General features: G+C 40.3%; 1 protein-coding gene across 4 annotated transcripts in view; it reads right to left on the minus strand.

Annotated features, from left to right (window-relative positions):
- EXOC4 (exocyst complex component 4) overlaps positions 1–17680 on the minus strand; it is an 830068-nt gene that overhangs the window by 783168 nt on the left and 29220 nt on the right. For all 4 annotated transcript variants that reach the window (XM_049894654.1, XM_049894656.1, XM_049894657.1 and 1 more), the window contains exon 3: positions 13838–14032. In XM_049894654.1, the coding sequence (XP_049750611.1) occupies positions 13838–14032 (195 nt within the window). The remainder of the gene's footprint in view (positions 1–13837; positions 14033–17680) is intronic.

Raw genomic sequence — 17680 nt, forward strand, 5'->3', positions numbered from 1 at the left:
ACACTGACTGACCAACCAAACAACTGCTCAAGGAAGTCCACCTGTGAAATTCGAGGAGTCCAGAGATACCATGGAGGATGTCAGCAAAGGACTTAGATCATTCCCCCTAGAGACTCAAGTGTGTAAACACACACGCACACATCTTGGCGTAGTTTATCTGACTAAAACAACTTGATATCAGGTAGCGCAGAAATGCTGCTGAGTGTAAACAAGGTCCACACGATCTCTTTTCTTTTTACCTGGAATTGGGCGACTGTGACGATGAGGATGATGATACCTACGCCATCCTAAATGTTTGTGCACTGCTTTATACTTTACAAAACACTCTACTGATGATGATACTAAAAAACAGGGGAAGAGCATGATTTGTCTAGGAATCTAGGACCACAGAACAGCTCAGTTGTTGCGTCAGAACTAGAACTAAGACCTTCTGGCTTTTAGATCCATTTTGTTTCCCCTGTAACAACACACTGTACCCAGCCACCACTGGTCAATTAACAAATTGGTGCCCCATTTTCAATCCAGTAAACCCCTGCAATAAATCAGGTAAGAATCCTCACAAAGAGGCAGGAATCAGAGCGTCAAGGTGAAAACAACAGCTTTGAGGGCTAGAAGTCAGCCTGAACCTGGGGAAGCATCTAATTTAACCATTAAACTAAACTCACTCTGACCAAATCACCAGGATGTACAATCAGAATCAAGCCCAAATACTCATCAGCTCTATTCCAACACTGCAATAGAGGATGGCCACAAAGTAACATCAGCCAAACAACAGCATTTTTGCATAAATGGGAATATCTCCCTGGCCTCTAACTACTTAGAGCTAGTGTTAAAGTAACTCAAAGAGAATTTGATGGGCTCTATTTTTGGAGCCCTGGTGGCTCAATGGTTAAGACCTCAGAAATTAACCAAAAGGTCGGCAGTTGGAATCTACCAGACGCTCCTTGGAAACCCTATGGGGCAGTTCTACTCTGTCCTATAAGGTTGTTATGAGTTGGAATTAACTCGACGGCAATGCTTTTGTTTTGATTATTCTGTAGCATAGGCTATACCCTACACCACCATTCCAAATTTGTCCCTATCTGGGAATCAGCTGGGGAGTTTCACAAATTACTGAAACCCATGTCTTCCAGGGATTTTGATTTCATCAGTTTGGGGTGTGGCCTTGGCCTTAAAATTCTTGAAAGATCCTGTAATGTTCAGACAAAGCTTGGGAATCACCACCAGACAGCCAAGCCAGCCAGTGGAAAACTGCTGAACCTTGTATGGTTTAGTGCAACAAAATAAAATTTCTAATTGCTTTAAAATAAAAAGGCAACTAAATAGCAGATAAAAGAGCAAAACTAAAGAGAAAAAAAGCTAATACACTATCCAGGTGCCTATCAAAGAGTCTGGCTTTTAGAAAACCTAACCTGCAAAGACAAATATAAATAAAAAGGGCTTTGAGCAGCAAGAAAAATAATTGCTACAAAGTCCTGCACTTTTACTCCATTAGAGAAAAATAAAGCTGCCTCATCAAGCCTACTCACTTAATTTTGGACATACAAACCAAGGTTATTCATTTTATATTTTCAGCTTTTGCTAGATCTATTTGAAGAGCCTATATAGGTGTTCAAGGAAATGAAGGGGCCATAAATGCAGCTAGGAGCAGCTACATTTGACCATCTTATTTAAAATAGCAAACCACACCAACCCTGCTCTCGCCCCCAGGACTCCTGGCCCCCTTTCTGGTGCTACCTTTTTCCACAGTACACAATCACGATAAGAGACACCATTGATCTGTTCATCATCTCTCTCCGCTAGCATGTAAGCTCCTTCCAGGTGAGGGCCACTTTCACAGACACACATACCAACAACAAAACTGGCCAACAAACTCATGGCCACGTGTTAGAGACCCAGTGGTTTGTGCCAACACTGCAGTGTATGTGCCAGATTCTCTCCTGATAGATTATTAGTCTCGAATGCTGTCCAGTATCCTACACCAGGAACAGGTGGGTTTTAACAACAGTTATTCCATTATTGGCCGGTGATGTGTTATCTATCATTTTGTGAAGAAATCTACCTGGAACATCAAAACATTTTCATAGAGCCACTGAACCACTTGCAGGTAGAGTGCAATAAGCTCACTAGAATTTTCCAGCTCCTGATATTTATAGAGCTTTCACACCAATATCACTCCCAGAGTCATGAGGAGAAAAAAACACCCTGTGAATCTCAGAAACTTTCAAGCCAGAGAAAAGGCATGTGTGCTTTGGCCTTTACCTGCATCTTAGCCATTTGGTAGTTGGTGCACCATCACCCCTCCCCTGTCCACAGCCCGTTGCTGTCGAATCGATTCCAACTCACAGTGACCCTATAGGACAGAGTAGAACTGCCCCATAGGGTTTCCAAGCAGCACCCGATTGATTCGAACTGCCAACCTTTTGGTTAGCAGCCGTAGCTCTTAACCACTACGTCACCAGGGTTCCCCCCACCGCCCCCCGTCCATAAAGAAGAAAAAATAAGAATCAGTCTATTTGTTAATGACACAATTTTACAGGCACAAATAGGAGCGACATTATTGGTCAACTGGTGGTGTTATCTGATCACTGACAGAATCACTTGATATCAATTACTCTAACATTAAAATCAACACTGTCAATAACCACCCCCCAATTCTGAACAGGTTTAGATCTAATTATAGTGCCCAGCAGATCAACAAGCTCATCTTGGGTAGTTTGCCAGCAAGTTACAGAGCTTTTAGAGAGTCAATGGGTACCCTATGAACATACACCTAAAGCAGGCCTGCATGTTGCTATGGTGCTGAACGAATTTCAGTGGAGCTTCCAGACTATGACAGACTAAGAAGAAAGGCCTGACATTCTACCCCCCGAAAATCAGTCAAATGAAAACCCTACAATAGGCATAGGGTTTCCACTAGTCAGGGCCACCTCAATACAGCTAATAACCACAACAGGTTGCCCTGGTGATTGATGACACAAAATCTGCAGTCTGTCCATGCCAAATCCCAACAATTATGGCAAGGAACTTTGGGGTCTTGTTCACACACTTGTGCATGTGTTAGAGCAGACTAGAACTGTTTTCTGAGAAAAATCCTATTTCTGCCTGCAGGAGTTCCTTTAACCGTAAAAAGGTGGGCTAGTCCTTCTTTCAGGTACATGTCCATGTTGGACAAGAACAACAGGAGTAAAATGAGCAACCTAGCCTTATCTTCAACACTTTTACTAGCTCAAAATAAGTATACTGCCCATGCTTTACATACATGTTCTTATATTTCATTTAATCCCATCAACGACCCTTGGGGGATAGGTATCATTAACTCCAACTTTCAGCAAAGACGAGTGAAACCAAACCAAAAAGACCAAACCCACTGCTGTCGAGTCAATTCTGACTCTGAGGGACCCTATAGGACAGAGTAGAACTGTCCCATAGGGTTTTCAAGGCTGTAATCTTTACAGGACCAGACTGCCACATCTTTATCCAGCAGAGCGACTGGTGGGTTCAAACCGCTGACCTTTTGGGTTAGCAGCCGAGTGCTTAACCACTGCACCACCAGGGCTCCTGACAAGTGAACCAATTAGTCCCAAATCATCCAGATAGTAAGACTCCAAGCTGGGATTCAGGCACAGGCCCAACTGACCCAAACTAAGACCATGCTCACATTCGCAACCTTGAATGCTGCCCAACAACTGCAAAGATTCCTGCGAATGGGAAATATTACAGACATAATTATTTTTATTACAGGAGTTTAGAAAACTATACAATTACGTAGTTGCCTCACTCACTTTATCACAGATGTGGTCACATTTTCAGTGTAAGTGAAATAATTTCACCCTACCGTTCTCTCAGCAAAGCATGCTGGGGTCCTTTGGGAAGAAGACAGCTACGTAAATACAAGTTATTATTATGATTATCATAATAATCCTTATGTGACTACACAGCTATAGATTCTTTTTTTAAAAAAGGCATACAAGTAAAAAGAGACAAAATGATTAAGAGACATTCAAAATCTACAATCTAAGGAAGGCTTAGAAATGAAAAAGATTATTTTAGTCACAAGCCTTGTGACTGTCAGCTAAAGTGCTTCAAAACTATTCGCACTGGCTTGCTTTCCACTGATTGAATGCAATTATGAATTGACTTCTATGGGTTGATAAATCAGAACTTGCCTAAGTGGTTTTCAAAGCTCATCTGTGCAATTTTAGTTTGATGCAGACTTCTAGACAAATTGTCTTTTTTTAAAAAAAAAAAAAAGTTCATAAAAATATTAACTACCACCAAATACCTTCCTGGCTAGCTCATGGCACTGGGAAGAAGCTGCTATTCCTGTATTAATAATTCTTCCCAGAATTAATCAGTCACTGTACATTAGAACCAGCAGCTGGAGTGTTTTGAGTGATAATGAAACCTGTAACAAGGCATCTTCAGCCGTCTTTTCAAGACAATAAGGGAATTAAAATTTCAATTTAAATGCAGAGGTTTGAAACACGCTTCACTGGCAAAATTACTTCAATTAATGTGAGTGGAATACAAAGGACAGACTGCAGAAATGTGATGCGGCAACCAGGAATTATGTCATTAATGTGCTTGCATCAGCCCTGCACGATGACTGCAAAGGTCTAATTTAAACCGTACGAATCACAATGCTACAGGCTACAATATTAATCAAGCCTCCGATTTCAATGTGACGGATACAGGCTTCTCGTTGGATCACTTCGAGCTTTTCATAAGCCAACAGCAGCTGTTTACCTTGAAGAAGGAAACAAAAGGCCAGGCCTATTTGCAGACACCCCCTGTCGTGACAATTTAATTATTTCATGCAATACTCAGGTTATCATATCAAAAATAAATAAATAACTATCCTGTCTAGAAGCCAAGCCCCGAGCTATCAGGCCAGTCGGACGGTGAAGTAGGGGGCAGGAGGTGGCGAGAGCCATGGTCACTGCTGATTTATTTACTCCAGACTTATTAACCTGTTCTGAGTGCAGATTAAATTTACTGGGCAGCTGCACCTGTCTTCAAACGGACATTCAAAATCTTTTGATAAACAAATCCAAGGAAGTCAGAGGGTTTTGAAAGACTAGATTGTTTTTTCTTCATTTTCCTCTGGTATCTTTTCGCAAAGATTTCCTTTTGGACCCTTTGAGACGCCTTAAGTAGATTTTGCTTCTAATGGCATATAACCATGGGAAAGGAAATGTGATTATTTTTTCATATGAAGTCCACTGAAAGAGCAATTACAGACCTTACTGTTCACTCTTATGTACAAAGGACCAAATTGAAGACTATTTCCAACCTTTTAAAGGCACCGTAAATACTACCTTTATGAAATCTCCCTTGTATACTGGGATATGCTAACTACTCCCCAAATTGTGCAAAGCACTGCATCATCTGCAAAACGGGGATGAGATCAGAAACCTAACTCTCATAGCACTGCTGAGAAAATGAAACGAGTTAACAAATGTAACATATTTAAAATGGTACCAACACGTAGGGAATGCCCAATAAATATTAGCTATTATTATAGTTATTATTGATGTTGTTCATTTAAATATTACAAAAAGGAAAGATGAGGAACTAGAGAACCTTGCCATTAAAAACCAACCAGAGAAGAGAAGAGACCAGAGCTCCTAAAGAGTTGTATTAAAACCCTTTCATGACAAAATAATAAATGTTGGAGAGGTTATGGAGAGAACAGAAGTCTTAAACGCACTGCTGGTGGGAATGTCAAATGGTACAACCACTTTGGAAAACAACTTGGCACTTCCTTAAAAAGCTAGAAATAGAAATACCGTATGATCCAGCAATCCCACTCCTAGGAATATACTCAAGAGAAATAAGAGCCATCACACAAATAGACATATGCACACCCACGTTGACTGCAGCACTATTCACAACTCTTCACTATTCACAACCGCAAAAAGCAACCTAAGTGCCCATCAACGGATGAATGGATAAACAAATTATGATACATACACACAAAAGAATACTATGCGAACAAAGAACAATTATGAATCCACGAAACGTCTCACAACACGGATGAATCTAGAGGGCATTATGCTGAGTGAAGTTAGCCACAAAAAGACAAATATTGTATGAGATCACTATTATAAGAACTCAAGAAAAGGTTTAAACACAGGAGAAAACATTCTTTGATGGTTACAAGGGTGGGGAAGGAGAGGGGGGGAGTTCACTAACTAGATAGTAGGCAAAGATCAACTTTGGTGAGGGGAAAGAACCCACACAATACAGGGGAAGTCAGCACAACTGGACCCAAGTAAAAGCTAAGAAGTTTTCTGGACACATCCAAATACTTTGAGGGACAGAGTAGCTGGGGCTGGGGCCTGGGGACATAGTTTTGGGGGATATCTAGGTCAACTGGAATAACAAAGTTTATTAAGAAAATGTTCTGCATCCCACTTTGGTGAGTGGTGTCTGGGGTCTTAAAAGCTTGCAAGTGGCCATCTAAGATGCATCAATTGGTCCTATCCCACTTGGAGCAAAGGAGAATGAAAAAAACAAGATGCAAAGAAAATATTAGACCAAGAGACTAAAGGGCCACATGAACCAGAGACTCCACCAGCCTGAGACCAGAAGAACTAGATGGTGCCTGGCTACCACCAATGATGCCCTGACAGGGAATACAACAGAGAATCCGAGGCGGAGCGGAGCAAAGTGAAGAGCAAGACTCAATTCACGTAAAAAGACCAGATTCAATGGTCTGACACAGGCTGGAGGAAGCCCCAAAACTATGGCCCCTGGACACACTGTTAACCCAGAACTGAAACCATTCCCAAAGCCCACTCTTCAGACACAGACAGGATTATAAAACAAAAAATAATACATATGAGGAGTATGGGTGGCTCCTGTCCCAAAGCAGGAAGAGACAAGAACTGGTCAAACAGACACAGGGAACCTGGGGTGGAAAGGGGGAGTGTGTTGTCACGTTGCAGGGACTGCAACTAACATCATAGTATGTGTATAAAGTTTTGTATAAGAAATTAACTTTTAACTAAAACACAATAAATAAAAAATAAAAAGCCCTTTCATGACCTTTGGACTATATGGTTGCCCAGCCACATTTTCTGCCTCTTGGGTTTCTTGGGACCCTACTTTTCCAGTTAAAAGTATTTGCTACCCTCTAGTGGGGACTTGTGTAACACTGAAAAATGAAAGAAACATTTGTTGGAGCAAAATAGCTGGGGTATTAAGCTTAAACGTGAGGTAGTGCATCCAGGAAGCATGACTGGATAAAACTTTTGTCTCTTGTGGCTTTTGTATTGCTAGGTAAGCACTGCAAGCATGTTTACGGTTTCCTGTGTGATCGCTAGGGAGCCCTGGTAGGTTTGTTTTTGGGTTTTTCTATGTGTGTCATGTTTGGAAAACCGGAAGTGTAACCAAATGGAAGGCACCCAGCAATAAATTCTACCAGCTATAACTGGTGGGCCAGACAGAGTCCTACCAATCATGGCACCAGAATACTCCCTGAGTTTTGTGGTACCCATGTATTTCCACATAATATTCTCAAAATCCATATTCAAAACCAAAAAACCCCACTGCCGTCGAGTCAATTCTGACTCATAGTGACCCTGTAGGACAGAGTAGAACTGCCCAATAGAGCTTCCAAGGAGCGCCTGGTGGATTCGAACTGCCGACCTCTTGGTTAGCAGCCATAGCAGTTAACCACTACGCTACCGGGGTCTCCAAAATCCGTATTACCAAACTAAAATTTAAACACACTCAAAGACTCAGCATCCTTCCATTAATGAAAACACATGATATCAACAAAAAATTCAAAGCAGAAAATAAGTGGGTCTTGACAGGGCTGTAAAGCTTTTCATGCCGTCCCTTACTTGGCGGGTACTCTGTGAGCGCTGATTACATAGGCTCCACTACGCCCTTTCCTTCACGCTAGGTACCAGTTGCCTTTGAGTCAACTCCAGTGCTGGCAACCCCATTGTGTCAAATAGAACTGTGCTCCATGATTGATTTGTGGGAAACGGATCTCCAAGCTTTCCTTCAAGGTGCCTCTGGGTGGTTGACAGCCAAGCACATTCACCATTAGTACCACTCAGCAGAGTTTCCAGTCTAAGACAGACTAAGAAGAAAATCTGGCTACCAACTTCCAAAAATCAGCCAATGAAAACCCTATGGATCACAATTGTCCTCTGTTTGTGTGGGGTCGCCATAAGTCAGGGGCCAACTAGAGTCAAGGCCAACCCGATAGCAGCTAACAAAAACATGCCAGGCACAAAAAAAAAAAAAAAGCACAAGACAGACAAAAATAGATAAGACACAGCCCCTGCCCTCCATGACCTGCCACACAAACAAAAGCAATTAATTACATTATAATGAAATACATGCACTTTATAGAAACACAAAGACAAGCACTAACTGCCTAAAACATTCAGAGAATTGATGAAATTTGAGCCAAGTCTCAAAGAATAAATCATTATGTTCCAGGCAGAAAGGATTAAGAATAGGTTCAGGAAATATGTAGTCAATTAAAATAGAAAAGTCAACCACATCCCTATACACCAGCAACAAATAATTAGAAATTGCAATTAAAAAAGAGCAAACGTCTTAAAAAGCAACAAAAGTTATAGGGTACACAGAAATAAATCTAACAAAATTCATATAAGACCTCGAAAGAATACACAACTAAACATTATTAAAGTATATAAATTAATACATCAGTAAATGACAAACCATGTTCACTCATTTAAAAAAACAAAAAAAAAAGCCTGTTGCCATGGAATTGATCCTGACTCATAAAGACCATATATGACAGAGTAGAAATAACCCATAGGGTTTCCAAGAAGCAGCTAGTGGATTCAAACTGCTGACTTTTTGGTTAGTAGCTAAGCTCTTAGCCACTGTGTCATAGAAAGACTCAATACTGCAAAGAGGAAATGTTCTTAAATTCAGTGCAATTCTAATCAAAATCCCACCACACTTTTTGTGGAACATGACAAGCTGATTCTAAAATTCATATAGAAGAGTAAGGGGCCAAGAATACCACAGACAGTTTTGAACAGCAAGGTGAGGGAACATAATTCACCAGTTATCAAAATATATTATAAAGCCACAGTAATTAAAACAGCATGGCTTTGCTGCAGGGACAGATGAGACCAAATGAACAAAATGAAGAGCATAAAAACATACCCATACGTATGTGAAAACTTGGTATGTGACCAAGACGGCATCATAAATCAGTAGGAAAAGGATTCAATAAATGGTCTGAACCAACTGGCTAATGATAGAGAAGAAAGATAAAATTAGATCCCTAGTTCATACCATCTATAAAAATAGATCCTAGATGGATTAAAAATGAAAATATAGGCAATTCTCTTTATGGCATCAAGATAAGAAAAGATTTCTTAAACAAAAATCACTACCGTAAAGGAAAAACAATGAAATATTTTATCGCATTAAAATTTAAAACTTTATGAGAGAAAAAAAAAAAAGTAAAAAGATAAACTACAAACTGGAAGAAGACATTTGCAGTCCATTTAATGGATAAAGGATTAACATCCAGAACACATAAAGAACTACAAGTAGAAAAAAAGAAATGAAGCCAAACAGAAAACATGAACAAAGGATACGAACAGGCAATTCACAAAGGAATAAAACTAAATGGCCAATATAAAAAGATGCTCAATCTTACTAGTTATCAAACTAAATAAGATATTATTTTACAACAGTCAGAATGGCAAGAAATAGTAAGTCTAATAAACACGTGTTAGAGGGGATGCTGACCAAACAGAAATTGTGGTGGGAACATAACTGATTTAAACACTTCGGAGAGCAAACTGGCAATACCTAGTAGAAGTAAAAATATATATACCCTAAAAAAAATTTTTTTTTAAATATATATATATATATATCTCCTACATCCGGTAATTCCATGTTTAGGTATCTATCCTGGGAATACTATCCCACAAGTCCTTAAAGAGACAAACGTGTACAAGGAAATTCACTGAGGCGTGATAGGAAGAGTAAAAAAGGTGGGAACACCTATCTGTACCTCAATAACTTATTCACACAATTGGCAACTACATCAGAATTTAAGTAAACTATATAAATCAAAAAAAATTTTTTTATATAAATCATTAAGAATACATCTCAAAAAAATAATACTGACTGAAACAAAAGCAACGTAAATGATGATACATACAGAATGACTCCATTATTTAAATTTTCAATACTCCAAACCTGATACATTATGTTTTAGATAAACATAGGCAAAGTATAAAAATGTACGTTTACCAACTTCAACAGAGAAACTACCTCTGGAGAGAACAGGAGAATGGACAGACGTAGGTGTAACTTTTTAAGAAATCTGAAGACGTGGAAAACAATAACGTTTTTATGGTGGGCTCATAGCTGTTATGCAATATCATTTTCTGTACTTTCCTGTATATTTGAAATGTTCATAAATTTTTAAAAATTTAAAAACCATGAACAAAGACAGATACATGAAGGAGGAACGTGGCATATTCGAAAACAGCAAAGTATCTGATCAAATTGGTATTTTTTAACAATGTACTTTTAAACCATCCTTTAGGTCTGCTAGAAGAGAATACAGGGAAGTATTAAAGCCAAACAAAAATCAACCCATATCAACATGCATTCACACAAGTAATTTAATCGACCTACATTGTGATGGCATTAAATAAACACAAAAATAAGTGAACTGTGCAATGCTTTACAATTTAAAATAAGCTTTCACATCCATAATCTCAACTGATCCTCATAACAACCATGTCTGAAGAAATTGAGACTCAGAAACTGTTGAATAACTTACCTAACCTTTATTAAGCTAGCATGGTGAAACTAGGAATTATATAAATATGAATTATAGCCCCACTTCGTATCACAGAGTATTATTTGTTCTGGTAGGAATATTTTATTGCACCTCTCTTGAAGGATTCACAAAAAACCACAATTCTTTGCTTTACATCTGTTGAATACAGAGAGTTGAAAACAGATGGGATAGAGGTTAAGTGATAAGCAAGGGCCTTTCCTCACTGATAGAATCAGGAAAATCCTGCTGTCACCCACCTGCCCTATCACGGCCAATAAACCCATTGGCATCGAATCGATTCCAACTCATGATGAGTCATTGCCGATGTCACCCATAAATGGTAACCACTCCCTCCCCCAGTCACACAGACCTAAACTATGTTTCATTCTGAGTCCTTTACTGCCTCCCAACAGCCACACTCTCTTCTCACCAGACATCAACGCATTCTGACCCAAAAAACTTAAAAGGAGGGAAAAAATGATTCAAACACTCTTACACCATACCAAGAACTCTCTGATGTCTAAAACTATGCTTAATGTTTCAAAATTCTCCATAAATGTGTTATCCCCACCTGTGTCTCTTTCACTCCTGACAACTGTCACACTGCCTCTCACTTCTGGTGCCTAATTTTCCCTTTACTCTGCGCTCTACCAGAGACCAGGTAAAACAATTTACGGAGCAGAGCAGGCACCTGATGTTTCCTCAAGGCATCGCTATCTCCCACGTCTAGGAAATTCTCTCATACACTCACCCTTTTCTAGGGGCACCTGCTCTCCCCACCCCCCCCCCCCCCGCCCCGTCCCATCCTCCACCACCACAACAGCACTGTGTCAGTTAGAACTGACTGGCCATCACAGTACCCAGACTGGCTCAATCTAGGTCCTGCTCCAGGGCTTCTGAATTAGGAAAAAAAAGAGGATTCTTTTCCTCTGCAAAGCTGAGGGCTGTGGCCTATACTCCTCAACTCCCCCAACACCCACCCCCACTCGCACGTGGGAGAAACCAGCCTACAGGAGAACAGTGGAGAAGTCACGCTGAGAAAACATACAGGTAGCATTCCACATACAGCCTGTTCCTTTAGCTTACTGGTTACATGAGCCAAGCAACTGTTTTCCCCCATCGCTAGCTAGAACTGAATTTCTGTAACTTGCAACCAAAAACTTAAAGAAGTGTTCAGTGAGGTCCTTAAGAAAAGTAAGTCAAAGAAATAAAAGACAGTATTCAGTACGGATTAGCCCTTAAGTAAATCAGTGAGCCCTTAACTAACAAAGACTGTAAAACAAAAGTCTGAAATCCTAAAATGAACATAATTAACACAAAAATGAACTCTCAAAACCTAATTTTAATATGTAGCACTTGTTTAAAAGCAGACCTACTCCGAAAAAAATCCTGACTCAGATGGGTATGTCTGTGCTACATAAATATATACAGACTTATCTGTTCTGATTGCTCACTTCTGAAGTATAATTTAGCACATACATGCATTCCTAATGCATAAGCCAACAAGGCTGGAAGGTAAGTCGTTTTCTTCTGGTGGGACACCCTACAGCATGAGAAATGGTGACGTTGCTTTGAACAAGATATTGAACCTGACTACTCTTTTGCCACTTCCAAGAGCAGACCATTACCGACCACCTTCCCGGTGAGAACTGGCCGTTCATTCTGATCACATACCAGTTTGTCATACGTAACAGAAAATGATGACACCTCTCACTCCATTAAAAGTTTTCTGATGAAAGACTTCTTAACAAAATGCTTCTAGAAAGCATGAATGAATTAGAACAACTTAGATCATTTAACCTGTTTCCCCTACCAATTCCCCTCAGTGCTTTCTCCAGCGTTGCATCCAATCCAATTTGGAGAAACTAAGATACGGGGTTTTCACCTATGAAGGAAAAGAAAACAATTCGAAGCACGGGCCATAGCTTCATCTGCTACTGAGAGCTTCTGTAGTCCTAGGCCAACTGTAAATGAGACGGAAGTGAGGCTTGGGGGCAGCCCTCTCCAAGAGCCACCAAAAACTCTGCTAGTGAGTCGACTCTGACTCATGGTGACCCCGTATGTGCAGAGTAGAACTGCTCCATAGAGTTTTCTTGGTTGTAATCCTTATAGAAGCAGATCGCCAGGTTAGTAGTCATTTGCACCACCTAGGGACCTTCCGGGATCCCTGGTTGCGTAGTGGTTAGGTATTACAGATGCTAACCAAAAGGTCGGCAGTTTGAATCCACCAGGCACTCCTTGGAAACTCTATGGGGCAGTTCTGCACTGTCCTATAGAGCCACATGATTCGGAATTGACTCGATGGCAATGGGTTTGGTTTCTTTTTTGGTTTTTGGTAGGGACCTTACAAGAGCCACAGACCCAGGGAAAGTTAGGATCATTAGGGAGTAAATCTGTATTCTTATTATTTATTCATCTTCTTGAGGCTCAGCCACATGTACCACAAACTGCCACCTTCTCTGGATTTTCATTTCTAATTCAAAAACTACTGGAACACATTGAATTAAGACAGAAGCTAAAGGCTAGGCTGTAGAATACTCTTGCTTGACTAAGTTACCTCTGGCATTATTCACACAAAAAAAAGTCATTCTACGTCTTATCAAGTTAAAGAAAAAAACAAAGTCCCAACATAAAAAATCCTTCAGAGAATTTGTGGCACTTCAACTTTATAAAGTTCCAAAAACTCTCTCATGCAGATTTCATTTTTTTTTAATGGGAGTCATTAAATATCTCCTGCTAAAGCTAACACCTCTCACTACCATTCTAACATGATTTCAGTGCTGCTTTCTCACCATTATACTTCCTGCCCCTGTTCCAAAGGCAGACAATGCATAAATACTAATCACAACTACCTCTCATTTCCAACACTGGGACCAGGAAGGGGACAACCCAGGCCTCACCTGAGCTGGCACAGGGATCCTGAGGGGCAGCGGGTAATAAGCTACCTACATTACAGGATTCAGAGAGAACAAAAGGGAAGCGCCTGCCCAGCTCTGCAGAAATGACCAGGAGCACAGGCGGGTCTCTTACCAGCATGTCCGTGGCACTGAGATAGTGCTTGCTGGCCATGCACTGCTCCAGCTTTTGAGGCACTTGTTTGATATTCTCAATTTCATCCAGCAGGTTCAGGACGTGCTTGTGTTCAATTCCCTCAATCCACAGTTTCCGAAGCTCATCCCGTTTGCAGTGTAACAGCATCTTGCATGAGAGCAGATTCTCCTTCACCTAAGATGAAATACAGTCAATCTCGGGTCATTCAAAGTCTTGCCGCCTAAACTCGTAAGTAATCTGGTTAGTATTCCTCACTGGTACTTGTATGTGTAATTCAAACTCTCAATTAATCCACCTGGTTGGTCATCTTGCAAAATTCTAATCCTGGTTCTGACTCTAACTCATATGGGTCCATCTCTACCTCTCTGGGTCTGTAGTTTCTCCCCTGTTAAATGAGAAAACTATTCCTGGCCTACCTTTGAGTGAATCTAGAAAAAATTACAAAGGATATAAAGTACCCTGAAAATACAAGTACCACATAAATGCTAATATATCTAAAAGAAAAAGGACTGATATGAGACTCTATGCTCTTTTTCCTTCTCCACTGGGCCTTGCAGATTTTCTGTCCACCTGACAGACCACTGGGTCCAATCCTGTAGCTCTAGAACTTCAGCTGAAATGCCTAGCCGAGGAAATGGGTGTTCATCTCAGCTGACTAAAATAAGAATAAGCCCAGTTTCTAGAAAGAAGTAGACACAGCAAGAGATAATCCTAAAATTAAAGGAATTCGGACATACCTAGGCCTAAATTATTTTTTGTCATGTACTCTGAATTTTAAATATTAAATAAGACAATCTCCAGCATCCCCGCAGACTGGCAGAGCAGGGGGATGAGTGCAGGCCTATCATGACAAGAAAAAAGGGGGGGAGAGGAGCAGGAGGAATAGACACAGTGCACATGATTAGAGCAAGTTTTTATTTTCTACCCTAATTGAAGATTTTCATTTTCACGACATGGGAAAAAAAAAAAAGAACCATGACCTTTCACAACTCACAAGACTGCTTTCACACACTTTTGACAGTCCTAACATGTATTTTAAGGAGCTCTGGTGACACAGCGGTTAAGTGCTCGGCTGCTAACCAAAAGGTCAGCAGTTTGGACCTACCAGCTGCTCTGCAGGAGAAAGATGTGGAAGTCAGCTTCCATAAAGATTACAGCCTTGGAAACCCTATAGGGCAGGTCTACTCTGTCCTATACGGCCAATAGGAGTTGTTATTGACTCTATGGCAATGGGTTTGGTTTTTTAACATGTATTTTTAGTTAAATTAGAATTCAATATTTGTTTACAGTTTGGTTTCTGCTTTTTGTTTTGAGGTAAAATTTACCCATGAATACATCTCAAGTGCACGATTTGATGGGTTTTAGCAGATGCAAACACCCGCATCATCCAAGCCCTTGTCGATACACAGGGCAGTTCCATCAGCCCAGGGAGCCTGTCATGCTTTTTTGACAATTAAAAATCTTCCTCTATACGATCTGGGGTGGCAGTGCACACACTCACTGGCACTGTACTTCCTGTGGTTACAGAACTAAAAGTTCACCATTTTTCCAAGAAGCATAAATATAAAGATAGAATGAAAAGATTAGAAGGTTTTTTGAAAAAGCATCTAATCCAGTCCCACTTTAGGACTACCCCTAAATCATACTTCTGTGAAACTTTTCCATGTAAAAAATCCCTGAGGAGGGGATTCTGAAATCTCTCCTGGTAAGTGGAGTGGAACGGTTATTAACTTTGAAGGGGCTCACAGACCCCTTTGAAAATCTGATGGAGATGGTTCTAGTTATCCCTACTCCTTCCTGCAATCCCACCAAAGTGACAGTAAAGGAATTGATAACCTTTACACCTTAAACCAAAACTATCCCCTGAAGTCTTCTTAAAACCAACCAGTAATAGGTTAATTGGTAAAGAACGTCTTCTTTGAGCATAGTGCTGTTTTAAAGAACCATCTAAATGGAATCGAACTGACAACAGCATCTCCAAAGGGTAGACAGGAAGCTTAGAGGGCAGATAGTTTATGTTAATGGAGGGAGAAGAATTCGGAAAAGGGGGATGAGAATGGTTGCCCACCTTGAAGAATGTACTCAGTGTCACTGAACTTTGCATGTAGAAACAGTTGAATTGGTGTATGTTTTGCTGTGTGTTTTCAACAATAAAAAAATTGCTTTAAAAAAAAAGGCAGAAAAGGAAAGAAGGCAACAGTGAGTTAAAAGCTGGTAACAAAATTCTGGAAGCTGGCAAGAGAATGGCTGATGACTAACTAAATTTGCATCCCGAGAAATGTGAAAACCTCAGCCTGGAGAGGGCTTTGCTATCACAGTAAAGAGACACCAAGGATCCTGAAGGCAGAGTTTCAGGGTTCCAGCTTCTCTATAAGGAGCACTGTGAGCCTATATCCCATCAGACCTCACACAGAGGCAATTCCCTTCCCCCTACATTGGTCAAAACAGGATACCTGCAATCTGGAGAGAATGAGTCAGAAAGGACCTGGGCAGGAAATGCCAGGCACAGCTGAGGAGAGCGCGAGGCATGAGACAGGAAACAGCAGGATGAAGTCAAAGTCAGCCTGTTGAACAGTAAGGTGCTCAGCCCGCTCTGGACCTTCAGCTCCAATAACACTGGCAGTATGACTTCCAGTCCCAATACAAGTGATCTGTGGCTTTGCACTGGGGACAGTGACCTGGTCCAAGTGAAAAGAAAGAGCTATAGATAGTGATATTTGAGGTTTACAAAGGAAATTACTGGGTCCCTACCCAGTCATCACTAGGTAAGCCCATAGCATTCGCTCAGCTTTGTGATGCCTCCCTCTTACAGATAAATGGTTAGCCAAGGGTCACCAGACATTCAAGGGACACCTGGACTATAAAAAGACAGGCATAAAAACAAACAAGAAGAAAATAGTACTGGAGGCGGGCTGGGGGGACGGAAGCTATGTAGAGAATAGGAAAAAAAAACTTTAAAAAAAAACCATAATTAATTTTGTTAGAGAAATAAGAGAAGATACTACATAAATGAAATAAACAGGATGTTATTAAAAATTAAGATAATAAAAAATAGCTCTTAGAAATTAAAAATATGATAGCTGAAATTTTTTTTAAATCTAATATAAAGTTTAGAAGAAACTCTTAAAGAAACCCCCCAAATATAAAACTCAAAAAACAAGAGATGGGAAATAGGAGACAGAAGAAAATTAGGGGTTTAATCTGAGAGGTCCAGTATTAGCCAAACAGGAGTTATGGGAAAGCCGGGAGGGGGGATGAGAAAACGGAATGGAGAGAAATACGAATAAAATAATAAAAGAACACTTTCAGACTTGCAAACTCTCCAAAACTGAACCTGAGATGCATCATAACTCAGGGAGCTACTGAAGAATGTGCCCCATCAAAACAAGTGAAAAACAGAAGAGAACACGCGATCCAGGAAAGGGGGAATCCAACAGAGAAGAAAGCCAACAGGATCCTTCAATCATTAACTCCAGGAACGATGACAACAACAACAAAAATTACACAAGAGAAAATGCAATCATAGTATGCTGTGTGGCTTAGCTGTAAATATTTTAGGAGTTAATAAAAGGGTAGGCACTATTGACTTAACCAAAAACTAGGATCCAAACAGAGAGAGAGAGGATGAAGGAAGATGTGATACGGCAAGGGAAAAAGAGTGGGAGGGCCTCAGTCCTCATCTTCCACACCTGGAAGTCAATATACAATGCCTAAAATTTGAAAGAAAAAAAAAAAAGTATTATGTAGAAATATAAAAATACCTGAAAAAAAACAACTAAAAGAATAAGAGTCAGTGCCTCTGAAGTGCTGGAGTTGGGAATG

The sequence above is a fragment of the Elephas maximus genome, chromosome 8 (genome assembly GCF_024166365.1).
Source record: "Elephas maximus indicus isolate mEleMax1 chromosome 8, mEleMax1 primary haplotype, whole genome shotgun sequence".
In the NCBI taxonomy this organism is placed as follows: Eukaryota; Metazoa; Chordata; class Mammalia; order Proboscidea; family Elephantidae; genus Elephas; species Elephas maximus.